At 38.0% G+C, this 18,479-nt stretch overlaps 1 protein-coding gene across 1 annotated transcript in view; it reads left to right on the forward strand.

The window, feature by feature from the left end:
• Itga1 (integrin subunit alpha 1) overlaps nucleotides 1–18,479 on the forward strand; it is a 145,431-nt gene that overhangs the window by 123,884 nt on the left and 3,068 nt on the right. Inside the window, exons 20-28 of the mRNA XM_006979431.4 lie at nucleotides 278–358; nucleotides 3,488–3,564; nucleotides 5,535–5,624; nucleotides 6,969–7,071; nucleotides 11,929–12,042; nucleotides 13,791–13,895; nucleotides 14,042–14,146; nucleotides 15,588–15,680; nucleotides 16,640–16,756. Of these exons, the coding sequence (XP_006979493.1) occupies nucleotides 278–358; nucleotides 3,488–3,564; nucleotides 5,535–5,624; nucleotides 6,969–7,071; nucleotides 11,929–12,042; nucleotides 13,791–13,895; nucleotides 14,042–14,146; nucleotides 15,588–15,680; nucleotides 16,640–16,756 (885 nt within the window). The remainder of the gene's footprint in view (nucleotides 1–277; nucleotides 359–3,487; nucleotides 3,565–5,534; nucleotides 5,625–6,968; nucleotides 7,072–11,928; nucleotides 12,043–13,790; nucleotides 13,896–14,041; nucleotides 14,147–15,587; nucleotides 15,681–16,639; nucleotides 16,757–18,479) is intronic.

The following is an 18,479-nucleotide window of genomic DNA, read 5'->3' on the forward strand; positions in this document are numbered from 1 at the left end:
CAGTTTACTGTCCATTGGTGCTGTTGGTGCTCCGCTACCCCTGACCACTCCTGCCAGAGAAAGGTGTGCTTTGTCCCTCAGGAGCCCTCAAGTGATGGTTTCAGATCTCCGTGAGCTATGGAACTGGCAGTCCTCTCGTGCCGTGACTCTCCCAGCTAAACCGAGAGACAAATCTCTGCAAGGCAGCTGCTAATGCATAGCTGGGAAAATTCTCAAATGATTAATTAATATATTTCACTTGTGTTTCTTCTCTAATTCCATTTCTTTTCCATTTTAGGGGATCCAAAAAGATAGTTGTGAATCCAATCGAAATATCACATGTAGAGTTGGATATCCTTTCCTGAGGACAGGAGAAATGGTAAGGAGGCTGGGTAAAATTTAAGTAGCCATTGCCGGGGGAAGTAATATGCTCAATGACAAATGTGTAAATCCTTCTAATGAGTAATTTGTGGCAATATAGGCTAGGAGCATTGAGTGCAAAATGCTTGCAGCCTAATATCTGCTAGGGTATGATTTTCACGTCTCTGTAAAATTGGTACACTGCAATTTGATCCCCAATGTGACAGCATTAGGGTGTGGTGCCCTTGGGACTTGTGGCTTCACAAAAGAGGCTCAAGAGACTTGTTTGTCCCATCTGCCACACGAGGCACAGTGTCTCCACAACAGGCCACCATTGCACTCCAGTCTTGCTGCTTTCGTCCTGGAGTTCCTAGACTCTAGAGCTCTGAGTAGGAAACCTCCAGTGTTTATGAATTATATAAGTTTACAGTCTAAGTTATATCGCTATAGAAGCTCAGGAAGACTAAGACATAATCAAAAGTGTTTCACAAGTCACATTCAAACACAAAGGCCGAATCTATAGTAGATAAACAGATGTACCACTTTACATTCCTGCCAGCGGTGAATGAGAGCTCTAATTTCTCCACATTATATCATTATTATTATTATCGTCCTGGTGGATGTGAAGCAATGTTTTACTGGAACTTGGATTTGCATTTCCCTAGCAACAAATGGTGACATTTTTAGTAACTTTTCACACACACCCACATACCACACACGCACACACACACACACACACACACATACACACACACACACACACGTACACATGCACACACCCACTGTCTTTGGAGAACTATCTCCTACAATACATTTTTAATGAAACAGGGTCTCACTTTGAAGCCCAGGCTAGCCCTAAACTTATGTTGTAGCCCAGGATGTCATGAACTCTCAGCAATCCTCCTGCCTCTGCCTCCTAAGCCACCATGTCCCATTTTGTACCTGTTTTTAAATTAGGCTGTCTTTTGTACTATTAAATTGTAAGAGTTCTTTAAATAGTCTACACTCAAGCCACCTACAAGATACACGATTTGAAATTTTTAGGTTTTTTCCCAAGAATTTTATGATTTTTTGCTTACACTTAGGTCAGTGATCCATGTGAAAGAACTCCTAGGTTATGTGTATTGAAAGAGCCCAACTTACACATTTTGCGTGTGAATACCCAGTTACCCTGCACCATTTAAGGAAGACATTGAACTCAAATATTTCTTTCTTTATCCAGCAGTCCCTTGTGCTTGTGCTAAAAGCTTATACCAAAATATCTCTTAGGTTATACAAAGGGTGATGGGAGAAATTTGCAAGCAATTCCAACTTGGGTTTCACACTTAAAATATTCTTGGGCTCAAGATATAGACTTTCAGCCGGGCGTTGGTGGCGCACGCCTTTAATCCCAGCACTCGGGAGGCAGAGCCAGGCGGATCTCTGTGAGTTCGAGGCCAGCCTGGGCTACCAAGTGAGCTCCAGGAAAGGCGCAAAGCTACACAGAGAAACCCTGTCTCGAAAAAACAAAAAAAAAAAAAAAAAAAAAAAAAAAAGATATAGACTTTCAGTTCAAGTATTTCAGGTTCATGTGAATATACAGTAAACATCTTCCTCAGACCTGCTCCTCTGCCAGCACCTTCCTGTAGATAAAAAGGCCATGGAGAACACCAAGACTCAAGTGGCCAGGCTAGTTGTGGAGATTAAGGAGAGACAGGGAAGATCCATCCAATAAATGTCCCTTTACTAGAATGGAGATCAGTACCCCAAGGCAAGAGAAAAACCATCTTTCTTAAAAGAACTTGTTTTCTTCTTTTTAAATGTAAATTAAGATTATATATGGGAGGGAAGAAAATTCCATACATACATTGATACAGCCATGCTAATCTCATGGCACCACTCCTTCTGTGAATGGTGCCAATTGTTCACAAGCTGTAAATGTCACAACTTTTCCATGTAATATTTATCATAAAGATAGAATTATAAGTGGTTTCAATCAGTTAGGTATTTTGGAATGTTTTTCTGGCCCAAATTTTAAATACTTCAATTAGCACCAAATGAGATTAGTTCTGAGATTGAGATATATAATTCATAAGGATTATGATGAGATCATTGGGCAAGGCCATGCAGGTGATCTTTGTTTTAAATAACTTACATTTTAGTGTGACTGTTGGTGTTCACACACAGCCCTGTGTACAGGCAGAGCTTCTCAAAAGAGAGCTGTCTGTATATGATATTTGTACAGCAGAACACTCTCTGTGTTTTCTTCAGTAGTGTTTTAAGTATGTAAACTCTTACAAAACAATGTTTTTTTCACAATACTTTATTCTAAGAGCTAAGCCATTTTGGATGATCTTCTTGAATTACTCAACAGTGATCAAAAAAATTACACTACCAAATTAACAAATCAAATATGTTTTCCCTGTTTTATAATGGTGGCTAGCATGTGTATTAAAGAGACTTTAATTATTAACATGCCACAATTATGTTCATTACTGTTATCTGGCAAATTATGGTAATAAATAAGTAGAATGATTCTTCTTGATTTGTGGTTTGCATAAATGCTTTTTGTTACTATGTCTTGAATATGGTATTAAATTCAGTGTTATCATGTGCATTCAGACTGCTATAAAAAATAGCAGGAATCGAGTAGTACATGAATGAGAAATCTATTTCTCATAAATATGGAAACTGAAAAGTCCAAGATCAAGACAATGTTAAGCCCATTGTCCAAAGAGGATATTTTGATTCAAAGATGTCTTCTCCCTGTGTCCTCAGGGAGTGAAAAGGAAAGGCATCTTCTGGTACCTCGATCATAAGGGCATTAATTCCACTCATGTGGATGCTCATGAACTGTTACATGCCAAAAGGACCCACCCCTTAGTATCATAACAATGATAACTAAGCTTGAACATATAAACTTTAAATGGAATAAAGCATTCAGATTATAGCAACATGCAAAGCATATTACATATTCACATTTAGAAGTGCATGAATGAGTGTATTGCATCTTTTTGTATGTATTTATGATGGGATTGTATTTTGTAAGACAATATTTCTTAAGTAATTTTATAATTTCTGTTTAGGTAATGAATTCATATAAACTATATTTTTTCAAAGTTGATGTTTTCCTCATCTGTTATTTAAGATGTCTATTTTAATTTCATAGGTAACCTTCAAAATAATATTCCAGTTTAATACATCACATCTCACAGAAAATGCAATCATTCATTTAAGTGCAACAAGGTTGGTTTATGTGTGTGTGGATATACATGTATGTGTGCATATCATTACTTTCATGTAATTTGATTATTTTACTTTGTAGAATCATTGGCAGCTTCTTGAAGCTTGCCTAAGATCAGCAGATGTAACAGTCCATGAACCACTTTGCCTCACAAAAATACCTTGGGAGTAATTAGCGAGAGTAGAGGAATTCATACTTGAAGCAAATAATTTAATCTATTGGATTAAATCATTGTTAATATTAACTGTAGACCATCTTGTAATTACACATCACTTATATCTGCCAAATTCCATTTAGGATCGACAGGATCTACTAATTTTAAAACATTTACTAGCTGTCTATCAAGGTCAATTGAGTCATCACATGGACTTAAGACTTAATGATACCCTTCCATACTTCAATAAGCTGTATGCAAAACATTCAAAACTTCTCAACATTATCATAAAACACATGCAAAAACCTAGAGCTTTCTAAATCAACATGAGCAAAGCTCCTATGAACTCCTAGAGAGTGAGGCAGCCTGCACAGGGGCTGCAGGGTTCTGTACCATGCCCTCGGTGCATACATTATGGCTTCCAGTTTAGTGTTTTTATGGGATTCCTAAGGGTGCAAATGAGTGGGTCTCTGATTCTTGTGCCTTCTCTTGGGTTTTTCCTTCTGTTTATTTCTTTTGTCCAACTGCAATGCGCTAATTTTTATTTTACCTTTTATTTTATTTTATTATTATCCCTTAGAAAGCTTTGTTTTATGAGAGACAGATAGGGATCCAGACATGAAGGGAGATGAGGAAGAACTAGGACTCAGGGAGAAGAAGCCATAACCAGGATATATTATGTGAGGGAAAAATCTGTTTAAAAATAGGAAATGAGGGAAAAATAAATTAAAAATAAAGAAAAGTAGGTATCACCTTGAATGAAGAATTTATAGGGTTATTTTTTTTTTGGTAAGTTTAATTCATCATGGTTAAAAATCGAATATACTATTTGTATTTTCTTTAAAGAAAAAAATGACAAAAGATTAATACAGAACTTGAAGTAAGTTTTTAACTTTCTGCTGAGTGTGTTTTTCTACCAGAACATGTCCTGTGAGTTCAAGTGACATGGCTTGTAGTAACCAGCATGGCCCCTGCATATACTCATTATTATAGAGGTGGAAAATGAATTAACAAGTAATAAAACAAATTAATGGATAAATTAATTCAGTCTATTCAATTCAGTTTAGCTCAGCATCTATTTATTTGACATCTATTGTAGAAAATTTAGTGATAAATTATTCATTTTGTAGATGTAAAACCAAGACAGAAAGAGATTAAATAACGATATTAAGGTACTAGTGTTCAAGAACAACCTCATTCCCTTTATCTGGTCATAAAGTTGTGTCTCTCCTCCATGCTTTGTTCCTGAGTATGAGGTATATTTGTATATACTGTATATGTGTGTAAAAATATAATTAAATTTTTAAATATTATGAAAATTATATCCCAAATCAAGGAAACACATAAAAATTTAAATAACATGCATACTGAGTACTCTGTTTGGAAACACTATGAAATGCAAAATCATATTTTAGATTCATAATTAGCTGTATGAGACTAGTTGAGTCTCTGTACATGGTCCTTGTGTGTGATAAATATAAACTGAGGTGATTTGTATACATATCTTTATGCATAGAAGTCCAGCAATCTCAACATTTTAATGATTGAGGAAGCAGATTCTAATTATTTCACATGGTTTAGATAAACAAGGACCTGAATCAGTGTGGTTTTCAATTCTAACTCTACAGTGTAATCTATTTGGGAGCACTAATAATACCTATCTCTACACTTCCTTCTCCTCTCAATAAAGACAAACAGAGAATTCTATGATTTTTGTGTTTTATTAATTTTTCTATATAATCTTCTCTTTCAAATATTTAGAGATGGTCTGTGGATAAGCAAATTTAATGCCTAGTGTGAATGTGCTGTGTTTTCCAGTGACAGTGAAGAACCACCCGAATCTCTTTATGATAATGAAGTAAATATTTCCATCCCAGTAAAATATGAAGTTGGACTACAGTTTCACAGGTAGGATGAAGCCACCTTTCTTCATTGACAGCTTTCTGATCACCAAATGGTTTTCCTAGTGTGGCCCTTGACTGAGAGAATCACCATTTAAGAAATTAAAGTAGTAGGTACTCCAGTGCCAGGCCAGACCTACTGAGTACAAAAATTCTGGTATGATGCCCGGCATCCATATTAAATGTCTTCCATATAATCCATATGCACCTGAAAATTTGAGAATCTGTATGCACTAAATACCAACATAAAATGAGCTAATGACATGTCTTTGCTCCTAAATGTAAGCCAAAGTCCTTGAGGAAATGCAGTGTTTTCTGACAGGTTGGCAGGATATTCCTGGGTCACTGTTTTCATCCTGTAACATGGGATCCACTGCCCATTCTGTCATGCATTTCTCATTGATCAGCCATTTATTTCTTCCACTATTTGGAAACCTTTCTATTCAGACCTTATTTTCTCTTCAGGTGCCAATCATGTTAGTAGACTTTCATTCTACAGAGTCCCTTGCTTATGAATTCCATTACTGAAGCAGAATTCCAAGCTTTTTAAAATAAATATGTGCAATGCCTATAAAAATACGAGAGCCAGTTTCAAGGCCAGCTAAGTCTAACACCCTTCTGTTTTGTTTGTTTCTTGTGGCACTTTCTCTTTGCTAAAGAGAGATCAGAAAGCAAGGGTTATGAGGTAGGCATAGACATGCTTATCTTCCTTAGCCGTTGAAGTTGTTGCCTTTTGTCTGATTTGCTGTGTCCACTTCTTTCAGCACAAAGATCCCCCCAACAACTTTCCACTTAATTCAAATAGATTTTTGGCACACATTTATACATCCCTTTTATTTGTCTTTTCTTGGCTGAAATGCTGCTTCGAGGGGAGATCTTATGTTCTATGAGGGTCATCCAAAGACCAGGACCTTCGTAGGGAGATTGAGCTTTACCATCTAGCAGTAATGGGACTTTTAAATTGTATAAATGTAAATGTAAATGTTTTTTAAAAACTAACTTTTTTCACTTTCAGCATGACTAAATATATCAAATTTTAGTCTGGTTTTTCTCTAAGTGTAAATGCTAGTAGATTCATGGAAATTCTTCTCCTGTTAACAATGGAATTCTGTTTTGAAGGTTACATATAATTTAACTTATTGGGGTCAAGTAGCAACAATGCCTATTGAGTAAAGTAATTCCTAGCATCTGCAAATATTTAATTGAGGTTTGGGGATAAAATGATTTCTCTATTTTGAACTCTGCAAATATTTTCATGGAATCATGTGACATAGAGAAAGAAAAGAATAAAGTCTAATAAACTTAAACTTTATTGCATTTTATTTTCATTTTTCCAATTAATTCTTTTAAGTTCTGCAAGTGAACATCACATCTCAGTTGCAGCCAATGAGACTATCCCTGAACTTATCAATTCTACTGGTGATATTGGAAATGAAATTAATGTCTTCTACATGGTAAGAAACTATCTCTAAGTCAATATTCTAAATAAGTTATTTGTATAAAAAACAAGGAAGTGTTTCAACATTTAATCTCCACATCCTAGAATAGTTTTCTTTGTAATTTAACTGTGTTAGAATATATTGTCCAAATTGATAATTAAATCACTTCTTGGCCTTTTGGCTAAGATGAAGTGCAAACTGGTAATAATACCTTGAGTCAGTTTTAAAAGCCAAACTCTCTAATTTCCTTATAGTAAGACATAGTAACTTAAAATAACTTCTTAGAAGAAAAAATCACTCTGGTGTCAAGTAGCTACTACAAATGCAAGGTGTACATACTTTATATTAGTTTTAGTATGGCTAAGAAAATCATGTTTCACAGAATCATGACAATTTCAGAAATGAATTATTTCAAAATTCTTTGGGGAATATTCCCCTTTATTCAATGTGTCATGGTCTCTGTTCTATCTATTGCTCTCTTTCATGTAAATTATACTGTAAATTACCAATGTTCACACTGCAAACTTCTTAAATGATATGTTCTACTACATTATTTTTTTTTATTTTAAATTCTTTGTTGCAAACTTTGCATGAGCTCTGCAGAAGACTGTCATGGAGCTCTAGCCTGGGTGACACTCACAGATTCAGTGTTACTCAAGGAGAAAAAAGCATTCAATTCAAATGAATGATATATGTACATATGCTGTCAAGTGATACAACGCCATTATAAATGAAGCTAGTCTGAATCTTTTGGGGAACTGTCAGCAATGAAGAATGAAGTTCTCTGACAAAATGGAAATAATTTTCCCATATTCTCAAGAGGAATAAGTTCCTCTTGAGAGGAATTTGTGTTCTCTGACAAAATTACAATGATAAACTGCATTTTGGAAATTGGTATGAATGCAATCTTCTGCTCAGTTCTCGGATATGATTTTGTAATTCAGACTATTAGGCTTCTGCAGCATAACAAAAAATAGAAAAGGAAAAAAACTTGAATGTTGTAGATCTTCATGCATTGTAACTTATTAAACTCCAGGTTTGAGATAGGAGCTCTCTGTTAAGTAATGTTAACATAAATAATAACATTATATATCTCTGATTATTTTGCTGTTTTACATTCTAAAATTAAATCAATGGGATAAAAATAAAACAGCATATTTAGGTGACATCTAGTGACTTACTACTGGTAATTTTACCTTAAAAATTATTAATGATTAAAATTTTCAGCAGCACTCTTATAAAAGGCTTAAAATTTTAACTCTTAACACTGTGAAATTGCCTAATGAACTGTCATTCATTTGGTCAAGAGAATGTTATATATTCCGTGAAAAGACAATACCTTATAATATTTTAGCTACAATTGCGACTTACCAGTTTTACATGCTTGTAACATTTTTTTTTCATTGATTTTACATTGCTGCTCATGGCTAACACAGAGATAAGGAGATCCAAGTCTAGAGTTAAGAGTTAAGGCAGCACTATAAACCAGATGATTAGCACAGTGAGTTTCACACAGGTAACAAATGTTGTAGATAGCACTGTGCTTGCTGTTTAGCTATTAGAAGCCATATTCTCAAGTAACCATTATGTTTTTTGGGAAACGTAGCATAATAAATTTAATAAACACAGTTTTGTTTTTTGTGTATGTGAGATATAAATTTTATGATATAATACATGCAAACGATGAAGACAAATAATTTTATCCAGAAAAGTGCTACTAAGATGGTTGGATTGTAGGAGACCTTTGTTTTATGTTTATTTCCAGTATTTTCCAGTGTTTTTAGAAAGAGTGCTTCATAGTAAGAAAAAACAATACTATCAGAATATGATTCCTGACTGAACATCAGAAGCAGATTAACAGTCAACTGAAAATGCTGTGCCAGGCAAGCCCCAGGCATATAACCCGAAGATGGTTGCAGGCCACGTTCATGTATGAGGCCAGGCATGGCCTCAGGAATCTCCACAGTTCCATGGCTGATGAATTACTTAACATTCAGCAGCCATGGAGAATCATTGCAAATCTGAGAAGCTCTCCATATAGGCTGCTTTTCTAGCTAGGCAGTCCTGGCATCTGTTGGTGCAAATTAAAGAGTTCCTGTGCACCAGAGAAGCCATTAAGAATGTGTAAGACCAGCCGGGTGGTGGTGGCGCACGCCTTTAATCCCAGCACTCGGGAGGCTGAGGCAGGCGGATCTCTGTAAGTTCGAGGCCAGCCTGGTCTCCAAAGTGAGTTCCAGGAAAGGCGCAAAGCTACACAGAGAAACCCTGTCTCGAAAAACCAAAAAAAAAAAAAAAAAAAAAAAAAAAAAGAATGTGTAAGACCTGGGAATCATACCCATATGGTAGCCAGGGGGCATATTGCACCTGGTAGTCCCAATTCAGGGACATTAAATGGGGATTCTGAGTTATTGGATCAAAACACATAGAAACAACGATGGAAGTCAGCCTGCTTGTCAGACTGGATTATCGATGATCAGTGAGATATATTCCTAGCTTGCTCTACAGTTCTGGGAGGAAGCCAGTGGATATCTATCTGGCTTACCTGAGTGGTGATGGTAGATACCATCTAGCTGAGGATAGAGATGACTTATGTCTTCAGGGCATTGCAATTAACTAGGTTAAAGCAATCAAAAACATGCTACGTTTTTCTTGTGTGGATCAAGGAAATGATCTCCACCTCCAAAAATCTTGGATAGAGGCTTAGGAGATTCTTCCATGGGCATGAACACTTGCTCTGCAGGCATGAGAGCCTGGTTTCAGATTCCAGCACTTAAGTAAAAAAAAAATCTAGGCATGGCTGTGTGTCCCTGTTACCCTAGCATCAGGAGCAGAGACATACGGATACTGAGAGCTTGCTGGCTAGCCAGCCTAGCCTAAATGGTGAACTTCAGGATCACTGAGAGACCATGTCTCAAAGAAATAAGGCAGAGAGTGATATAGGATGACACCTGACCTCCCCTAACCTGCGCATGCATGCACATGGTCAAGGAGATGCACACATTTGTGTGTATGCAACACACACACACACACACACACACAAAAGGTTAGTGGACACTGCCACAGAACAATAATAAAGACAATTTTCAATACTCTTTTTCCACTAATACTTTCACTGGGCAGTTCAGCCTGAGTTCATAATGTACTTTGAAGTCACTTAACACTTAAGACTGCTGTCCTACTGTGTACTCAGCCTGTTTGTTTAACCTGCCTGTAAGAGAACAATGTAAGAACAAACATTCCATGCCTTGGATTTCCCATGTAAACAACAACTAATGTATTACAGTGTTAAGTTAGATGTTCTTTCCTGCTCCTGACTCAGCATAATGTAGGTTTGTGTATATGTTGTGATAGTCATTGGCTAGAAACTGTAAGTAGACCGAAAGTGTCTTATAACATGACTATCCACTCTGAAAGCAACACACAGATATTGCGTGGTAGTGTTTGTTGTTCGTTTGTTAACGAGGTCACTTGGGGTCGTTTGGAGACAGTGGCTCGTAAAACTCTGTTGAAGTTGTAAAGTATTCTAAAGTGTCCATCATTTCTTCCCCATGGGATGCTCTCTGCGATGATGTTCAATAAAAGAGAGAACAAAGCCTTTCTTGGGGACAGATATACAGGGACACTGACATGAAGCAGGCAGGACAGCATTCCAACAGTGTAGATCCAGACTTACCCAGCAGGCACGTGGGGATGATGGAAGACACGGGGAGAGCAAAGTAGAGATTTCAAATCTGGCTCATCTTAGTTAAACGACACACAGGGAGGTGCCTTGATTTCTTTTCTTAGTCCAACACCAACACATTGTTGGTGCCTGGGTTTATTATTGATGTGTCCAAACTGACGGCAACTAAGTTTTATCTATATGCCTAATATTATTAATCCAATTATTATCCTGGAGTGAAGGATGAATAAACAATATAACAATAACACTAACCCTAGTATTATCCATATGCATAGTACTATTAATCCTATTATCCTGGAGTGAAGGATGAATAAACAATATAATAATAGCAAGTGCATATGACCATTGATGGGCATTCATATTTTCTTGCTGGATTAATTAAGCCAATTCTCACATAACATCATGAACCACCTTCATGTGGATGCTCAAAATTTTATAACTTAGCATCAATTAAGAGCCAAAGTCACTGGGTAGTGGTGACACACGCCATTAATCCCAGAACTCAGGAGGCAAAGGTAAGTGGATTTCTGAGTTTGAGGCCAGCCTGGTCTACAGAGTGAGTTCCAAGATAGTCAGGGCTACATGGAGAAACCCTCTCTCAAAAACAAACAACCAAACCAAACAAAACAAGAATCAGAATTACCTTTTATCCCAGATCCCAGAAGTGTAAGCCCTGGTCCAAAAAAGGAAAGACACAGTCAGTCAGTCCTGGGGTAATGGTGGTTGGGGAGATGGTCAGTTCTTAATGTAATTCTCAAGCAAGCAAGACAACTGGAGTTCAGATTCCCAGATCCCACATAAATTCTGGATGGGTACGACAACTTGACTGTATTTGTAGCAGGTTGTCTGAGATAGCCAGAGGCAGGAGGGCACCAGAGCAAGCAAGCTAGGAATAATACTAGGTGTATTGGGCAGTTCTGGGTTTGAATGAGAAACCCTACCTCAAAGAAATAGGTAGAATAGCTCTGGAGGAAATTTCCTGATACCAACCTCAGGCCTCCACATATACACCCACACAAACATGCATGTATACTTATGTATGCATCTGGACATACATATACCACATGCACACACATATACCACATGCACACATGCATGAAAGAGGAAAAAAGAACCAGAGTCCTATGTAACATGGAAAGGATGCTTTTGAAAGAGCCAAAAATGATTATATGCCTATTTTTCCCCTACAGATCAGAAAAAGGAGCCATTTCCCGATGCCAGAACTTCAGCTGTCAATCTCGTACCCCAACTTGACCTCAGATGGTTATCCTGTACTATACCTGACTGGATGGTCGTCTTCTGACGTAAGTCACATATGCTTTTCAATCAGGCCAGGTCACGACCATCATCTTCTTTTTCAAAAGTCCCATCTACTTATGTGTTTTGTATGGGGTGGTGGTGGCATGTGTGTGCCACCGTGCACAGGGGAGGTCAGAGGACCTTGCAGTAGTTAGTTCTTTCCTTCTATGATGTGGGTCCTGCAGTTTGATGACTCAGGGGCATCCGGCTTGGCAGCAAGTGCCTTTCACCAGAGGCCGTGGGACAGAACTCAAGTCACAGGGCTAGCAGTGAGTACTTTTCACCTGCCAAGACATCTCTCCAGCCCACGGTGACCTTCCTCGCCTAACATGTAAGCCTCATGCTTTGTAGGACCCTTGTGATAAGAAAGGCTAGTTTAAAAACAAATGGAGAAGCATTTAAAAACTAATAACTCCCATCAACTACTTAGAAGGTGCCAGTTCAATATCTAGGGTTCCTGAAACAAGCTGCAGACAATGAGTAATTAAACACGATAGTTGGTTATTTAATAATGTTGGGGGCCAGCAGTCCAGTGTCAAGGTTCTGATAACGGAGATTCCCTCCGGACCATGCTTTCCCTCTCAGTGTTTGCTGGTAACTCTACGCATTCCTTGACTCCATTCCTCCTGTGATTCTGTGTTCATTTCTGCCTGATGTTTTTCTGTACACCCACCATTGGATTTGGGGCTTTCCTGAAGTACAAGATGTTCTTACCCGAAGAACCTCAATTTAATGACATTTGTGAAGACTCAGTTTGCAAATAAGGTCATGTTTACAGGTTTCAGGATGTTAGGACTCAGCAGTGACCTTTCTGGAATCATGGTATAATCCAGTAGATCTTACGTAATTAATTGTTGATGGACACATGAAATTTTTGTTGCACTTTAATTTCTTTGAGGGAGTCAGTTCAATAAAGAAGCCTTATTTTACTTCTAAACATACATAGCTGTCCACAAAAGAGTAGATGACTGTGTACTCACCCCAGACAACCCCAACATTGTAGCCCCATTGTGCTTGTAGCACTGAATAGACTAAGTGCTGGGTTTATTATTATTATTATTATTATTATTATTATTATTAATTATGTGGCATTCATTATTAATATTATTCTATATGTAGTGTCTAAAACACAGAAAGTCACAGTAACTGTTAATTTAGTATATGCATGAACTGAACATTTAACATTATGCCTTCTTTTCACAAAGTTTTTAAAAACTAAAGCCCTCTCGGAATTAAAAATAAAACATGGCAACTGTAGTATTTGCCTTGCAATCATTTAAATATTTTGCTAAGGGCAAGGAAAAAAAAATCTCTAGAATTTCCCTTTAGTCCAACAAAACAAGCATCAAATTGAGCCTATAGCAACATGCTAGCACTTTCTTTGTTCTCAGTAGAATATGTATTGCAATTTAATATATATTATGAGAATATATATACATATATATGTAAATGGGAATTTATCAGCTGTTCTTTGAGAAACAATAAATCAATAACTATGTTACTCATGGAATAGTGAACTCTGCTAGCATCCTTCCTCCTCTGTTGCAATTAGAAGGGTCACGGAAACAGTGATTGTTATCCGAGTAGGAACACATCGTGGATGCCTCACAGCTTCTCTACCCTGCACACTCACAAACGGACCTTCAATAGATATCAACAGCTGCCATGTGCAGATTCTTCATGCTATTGCACCAATTGGCCTTTTCCCTCGGGCTTTGCCACTTTCTAATGAGGAAACATTTTCCTTCCTTAGAATGTAAACTGCAAACCCCGGAGCCTTGAGGATCCTTTCGGTATCAATTCTGGGAAGAAAATGACAATATCCAAGTCTGAGGACCTCAAAAGAGGCACAATCCAGGTACACTAAATTCCATTTTTACTTGATGTTTTCCAAGTGCAGAGCACCCAGTATCAACTTAGAAATAAATAACTGTCTGAAGAATTTACATATAGAGCCTGTGACCAGATTGCAAGCACCCTAACGTGTCTCTGTCTATCCTACAGGATTGCAGTACCTGTAAACTTGCCACCATCACGTGCAATCTCATGCCTTCCGATGTGAGTCAAGTGAATGTTTCACTCATCTTGTGGAAACCAACCTTCATAAAAGTGAGTGGTTGAATTGCTCTAAGCGGTTATCGAATCCAATCAGTAAGTGTTAGTTCACTCTTAGTGTGTTGGTGCAAATCACAGCATTGCTGTGGGAAGAACCTGAGGCTGGGAGTCTCGGAGAATGTGACTGAGGACCAGCTCTCCTTCACCAGCTGTGTGGGGTCATCTTCCCCATCTGTCAATGACAGAATTATCAACAATGTTCCCTGCCAGATGCAGGGTTCTGGGGCTCTTTCTTCCTCAATGTTTGCACTACAAGAGAGAACTACTTCTCTGGTACTGAAGTTTAGGTTTATATCCTAATAGTTTGGGACCTCGTTAAGGTTCAAAAAATAATGGAGAGACATTCTTTGATACCATTAACAAAGTAGAGGACTTTAATACATTATAGAACAGTGATTTATTTTTGAAATTTCTATGCAAGTATATTCTGTTTTAAAACAGTTTATTGTATTTTGTATTTTTTTTGTTTTCCTTTAAAGAAATATTTAGTTGATCGTATGAAACTGAGCATTTTAGGTTTGGTGCTATTAAAATGATATTTTGCTAAGTCGTGGTGTTTTGATGTTGTTAATTTCATGCACAATCCTTAATAAGTGCCTGTGCATAGTCCTCATTATCAGATCATAGCTATCCCACGCCTAGATGCGTGAGAAGCAAGAGAAGTTTGAAGTTTGTTTTTCTAGAGAAAAATCAGATGAGAAATTACTTTGAAGTTTCTAATCCTCATTCTATGAGAAGGATCTTAAGGACAGTTTGGTGGGGGGAGCGGGGGAGGAAGGAGGAGGAGCCCCCAGTCACCACTGCATTAATCTCACAGAACAATCTCAGGGTTTTTTTTTTCTATTTTCTTTTTCAAAAGTACACAATGTATTTTGATCATATCTACTCCTCTCTCCCCTTTCCAGCTCCTCCTAGAACAACTCCCAGCATCATATCTTTCTTCTATAACTTTTTATTTATTTTTTAACCCACCCAATCTAATTGGAGCTGCCCATACGCATGGGTGTGAGGTCCTCCACCAGTGGCCACACTCGTAGCAGCCCTAAGTAGATTCAGCAGACTGTGTTTTGTATGTACTCATATGTAACAATAATAATTAAAAAAATAAGAGATAATGATTTGAAAGGGAGTAGGGGTTTATGGGAGGGAGGGAGAGGGGAGTGTGCGACTATATTTTTATTTAAAATATATTTAAAAAAAAGAAAAGAAAAGAAAAGTGACTTTCCACCTCCCCAGCAGCTATCAACAGTTCCTCAGCTAGAGATGGGACCTCGGGAGCACCTTCCTGAATCCATATCAGATCTTTAGCTGGCTTGGTCTTGCCTGGTCTCGCCTGGGTGACTGCAGCTGGTGTGATAATTATGCTGGTCACACACGACCATCACTCACCCTGATTAGCACGGTACAGTAATAACGAGTCCTACCTGCCTTGCAGACACATTTTTCCAGCTTCAATCTCACGATAAGGGGAGAACTTCAGAGTGAAAACACAACGCTGACTTTAAGTAGCAGCAACCGGAAACGAGAGGTAAGCGAGGCTGCATGACTGGAGATATTTTCTGCCTTCCACTCCAAACGGTCCGTCTGAAGATAATAAGCGTCTCACTCCCAACTTGCTGGTGGCATTTTCTGTTTAGTGCACAGGGGCTGCCGCAGTGACTGATTTGACGCTCTTGTCAGAGACTCTTTGATTTCCTTTTCATTGGGCTTCTAACGGGATTTCAGGCTTGTTCTTACTCCCCAGAAGCTAGGAAAACCGTGATGTTTACAACTCACTGACTGTGCTTTACTTTATCGCTTTTAACTCTGACAGTGACTGGATGTTTCCACTTTCGCTTTAGTGACAAAGGGAATGCTTTGTGAGCTTCCTCCTTAGGATCTAACATTATATAATGCAGGTGGCCTTAAATCTATTTACAGAATGCCTGTCTATTGTGTATATGTGTATGTGTATAAATAAATGTGTGTATGTATGTATGTATATATATATGTGTGTGTGTGTGTGTGTGTGTGTGTGTGTGTGTGTGTGTGTGTGTGTTATGTGTATAAGGTTTTAAAACTCCTTCACTTAGTTACTGCGAAATCCCAAACAAAAGTGAGGCCTGTCAAGCTGAGTCCTTGGTAAAAATACAAGTATTTTACTCCTGACTTTTTAAACTCAAAGGACTTGTTTTAGACAAAAGCATGATTTTCTCATCTTGTCCTGGGAAACTTTAGATATCCCACCTGGATGAGCAGGACTGTGTAAGCTGCAAAATTCTGCTTTGAAGGGCTCCACTTTTGATCGATAATAAATTTGATGTTATTGGACATGTTGAGGAAATGAAAGGCATTTTCAAATGTAAACCCGACGGGGTTTGTTTTTGTCTGCAGTCATGAGATGAATTACAACGTTTGGTAGAAAAACTGCAGTCTGTAAGAACTCCGTGTTCCGGGAGTTCTAACGGGTGTTTATCAGTGTTAACAACCTGGTGTCATCGTTTTCAGCTGGCTATTCAAATATCCAAAGACGGGCTCCCAGGCAGAGTACCACTGTGGGTCATCCTCCTGAGTGCCTTCGCTGGGCTACTGCTCTTGATGCTGCTGATTTTAGCTCTGTGGAAGGTGAGTACCACTGTCGCTGTCACCCTTTGTTCCGGCTACCAACAGAAGACTGGCAAAACAAATGATGAGTTATCGATGCTTTGGAATATAATAGTATGTAAACATTTATGATAAGCGATAATTTTTAAAAATGCAACATTCTATACACTGGGTAGTACACATCTTGTTTTTGCAAAGGAAAAAAGTACGCCTCCATTGGGGATACATAGATCCAAAACTCCTAGGGGACCTCTTTACAGGTAGGGATTACTGAAGACTGTTTAACAATAAACTAAAATTTTATTAAGGATAATTATTATCTTTAAAAGTGGTGGTGGCACACACCCTTGATCCCATCACTTGGGAGGCAGCAGCAGGGGGATCTCTGTGAGTTTGAGGCCAGCCTGGTCTTCAGAGCTAGTTCTAGGATAGCCAAGGCTGTTACATAGAGAAACTCTATATCAAAATACAAAAAAAAAAAAAAAAAAAAAAAAAGATTGAATGTCTGTGTTGATGTAGGGCATACAAGGACTATTCATGGTTGAGATGAACCTTGTTTAAGCCATATACCATTCTATGTGTCTTAAAGATAAAATGTTTCTTTGGTATATAAACAAAGAACCCATGTTTTCTGCAATAATTGTGTGGCTGTCTAAGGAACAAGTAATGTAATAGTTAGCTGCCATAATAAAGAATGTAAAGTTCAGAGACCACCATATCAAATCCTTTTGGAACACCAAATGGCAATCTGTTTTCTCTCAAGTTAATCTTGACATTCACTGAGATGGTATAAGGTGAGAAATATAAGAACATATCATTTTCAAACAAGCTATGATGATCACTTTTAGAATGAATTACTAGAAAGCAACATTCCATAGAAAAGTTGAATTCAATGTTTTTTTTTCAATTAAATATGGAATCCAAACTGCCTGGCATTAACATGTTCCTATATTTCACCTACTGCTTTCTTAAATAAAATTATACAAAATGGAAATGTAACTGCATATTCATTTTTCTAACAGTAAATGACAGAATTATTTAATCAAATAGTTTATATAGCAAGTTTCTCTCCGACTGAACTACAGCTGTCACCATTTTTTCTGGCTTTTCTGTGGTGACAAACTTCCCTTTGGGGGATTTCCTCCAAGGAGAACATCCACAAGTAGCATTGAATTCCACAAATAGAATCCATGATCCAGCAAAGTCCCAAGACACAAGTTACATTCAGTATTCTTCCTCTCAAGTTCCAAGATGTTAGTGCTCACTGTAATACCTAGATTTGCCACACTGCGGTGCCCAAGGCCGGGTTTACAGCTTGTGTTGACACAGAGGCTGTGGTTTCCCCACTTGGAAACACCTCTTGGCTCCTCTATCTTTCCAGCCTCTCCAACACCTCTTCATTCATCCTGGTGGCACTGGGAGCTGCAGTGTGTCACACTGTGTACCCTCTTCTTAAATACTCACCTTCCACTCTGGTAAAATCCTCCCTGATTTGCTGTCCTGGAGCACATGGGCGCAGGTGAAGGACTGAGTGAAATCCAAGTCCGGACTTTCCTTAGTCGCCACAGAGGAAATGACTGGTGTTCAGGAAAATATAACCTCAAGGCAGTTTCCAAGTTCATTTGTCCTGTGACCACCCTTTCCTCATCTTCTAGCAACTAAATTCTGGCAGAGAGAAGCCCCTGACTAAAACTTCCTTGCTTGGAAAGACTTACTCTTTATCATCTGTCCCTCTGAGCTCTCA

Source organism: Peromyscus maniculatus, chromosome 15 (assembly GCF_049852395.1).
Source record: "Peromyscus maniculatus bairdii isolate BWxNUB_F1_BW_parent chromosome 15, HU_Pman_BW_mat_3.1, whole genome shotgun sequence".
Taxonomy (NCBI): Eukaryota; Metazoa; Chordata; class Mammalia; order Rodentia; family Cricetidae; genus Peromyscus; species Peromyscus maniculatus.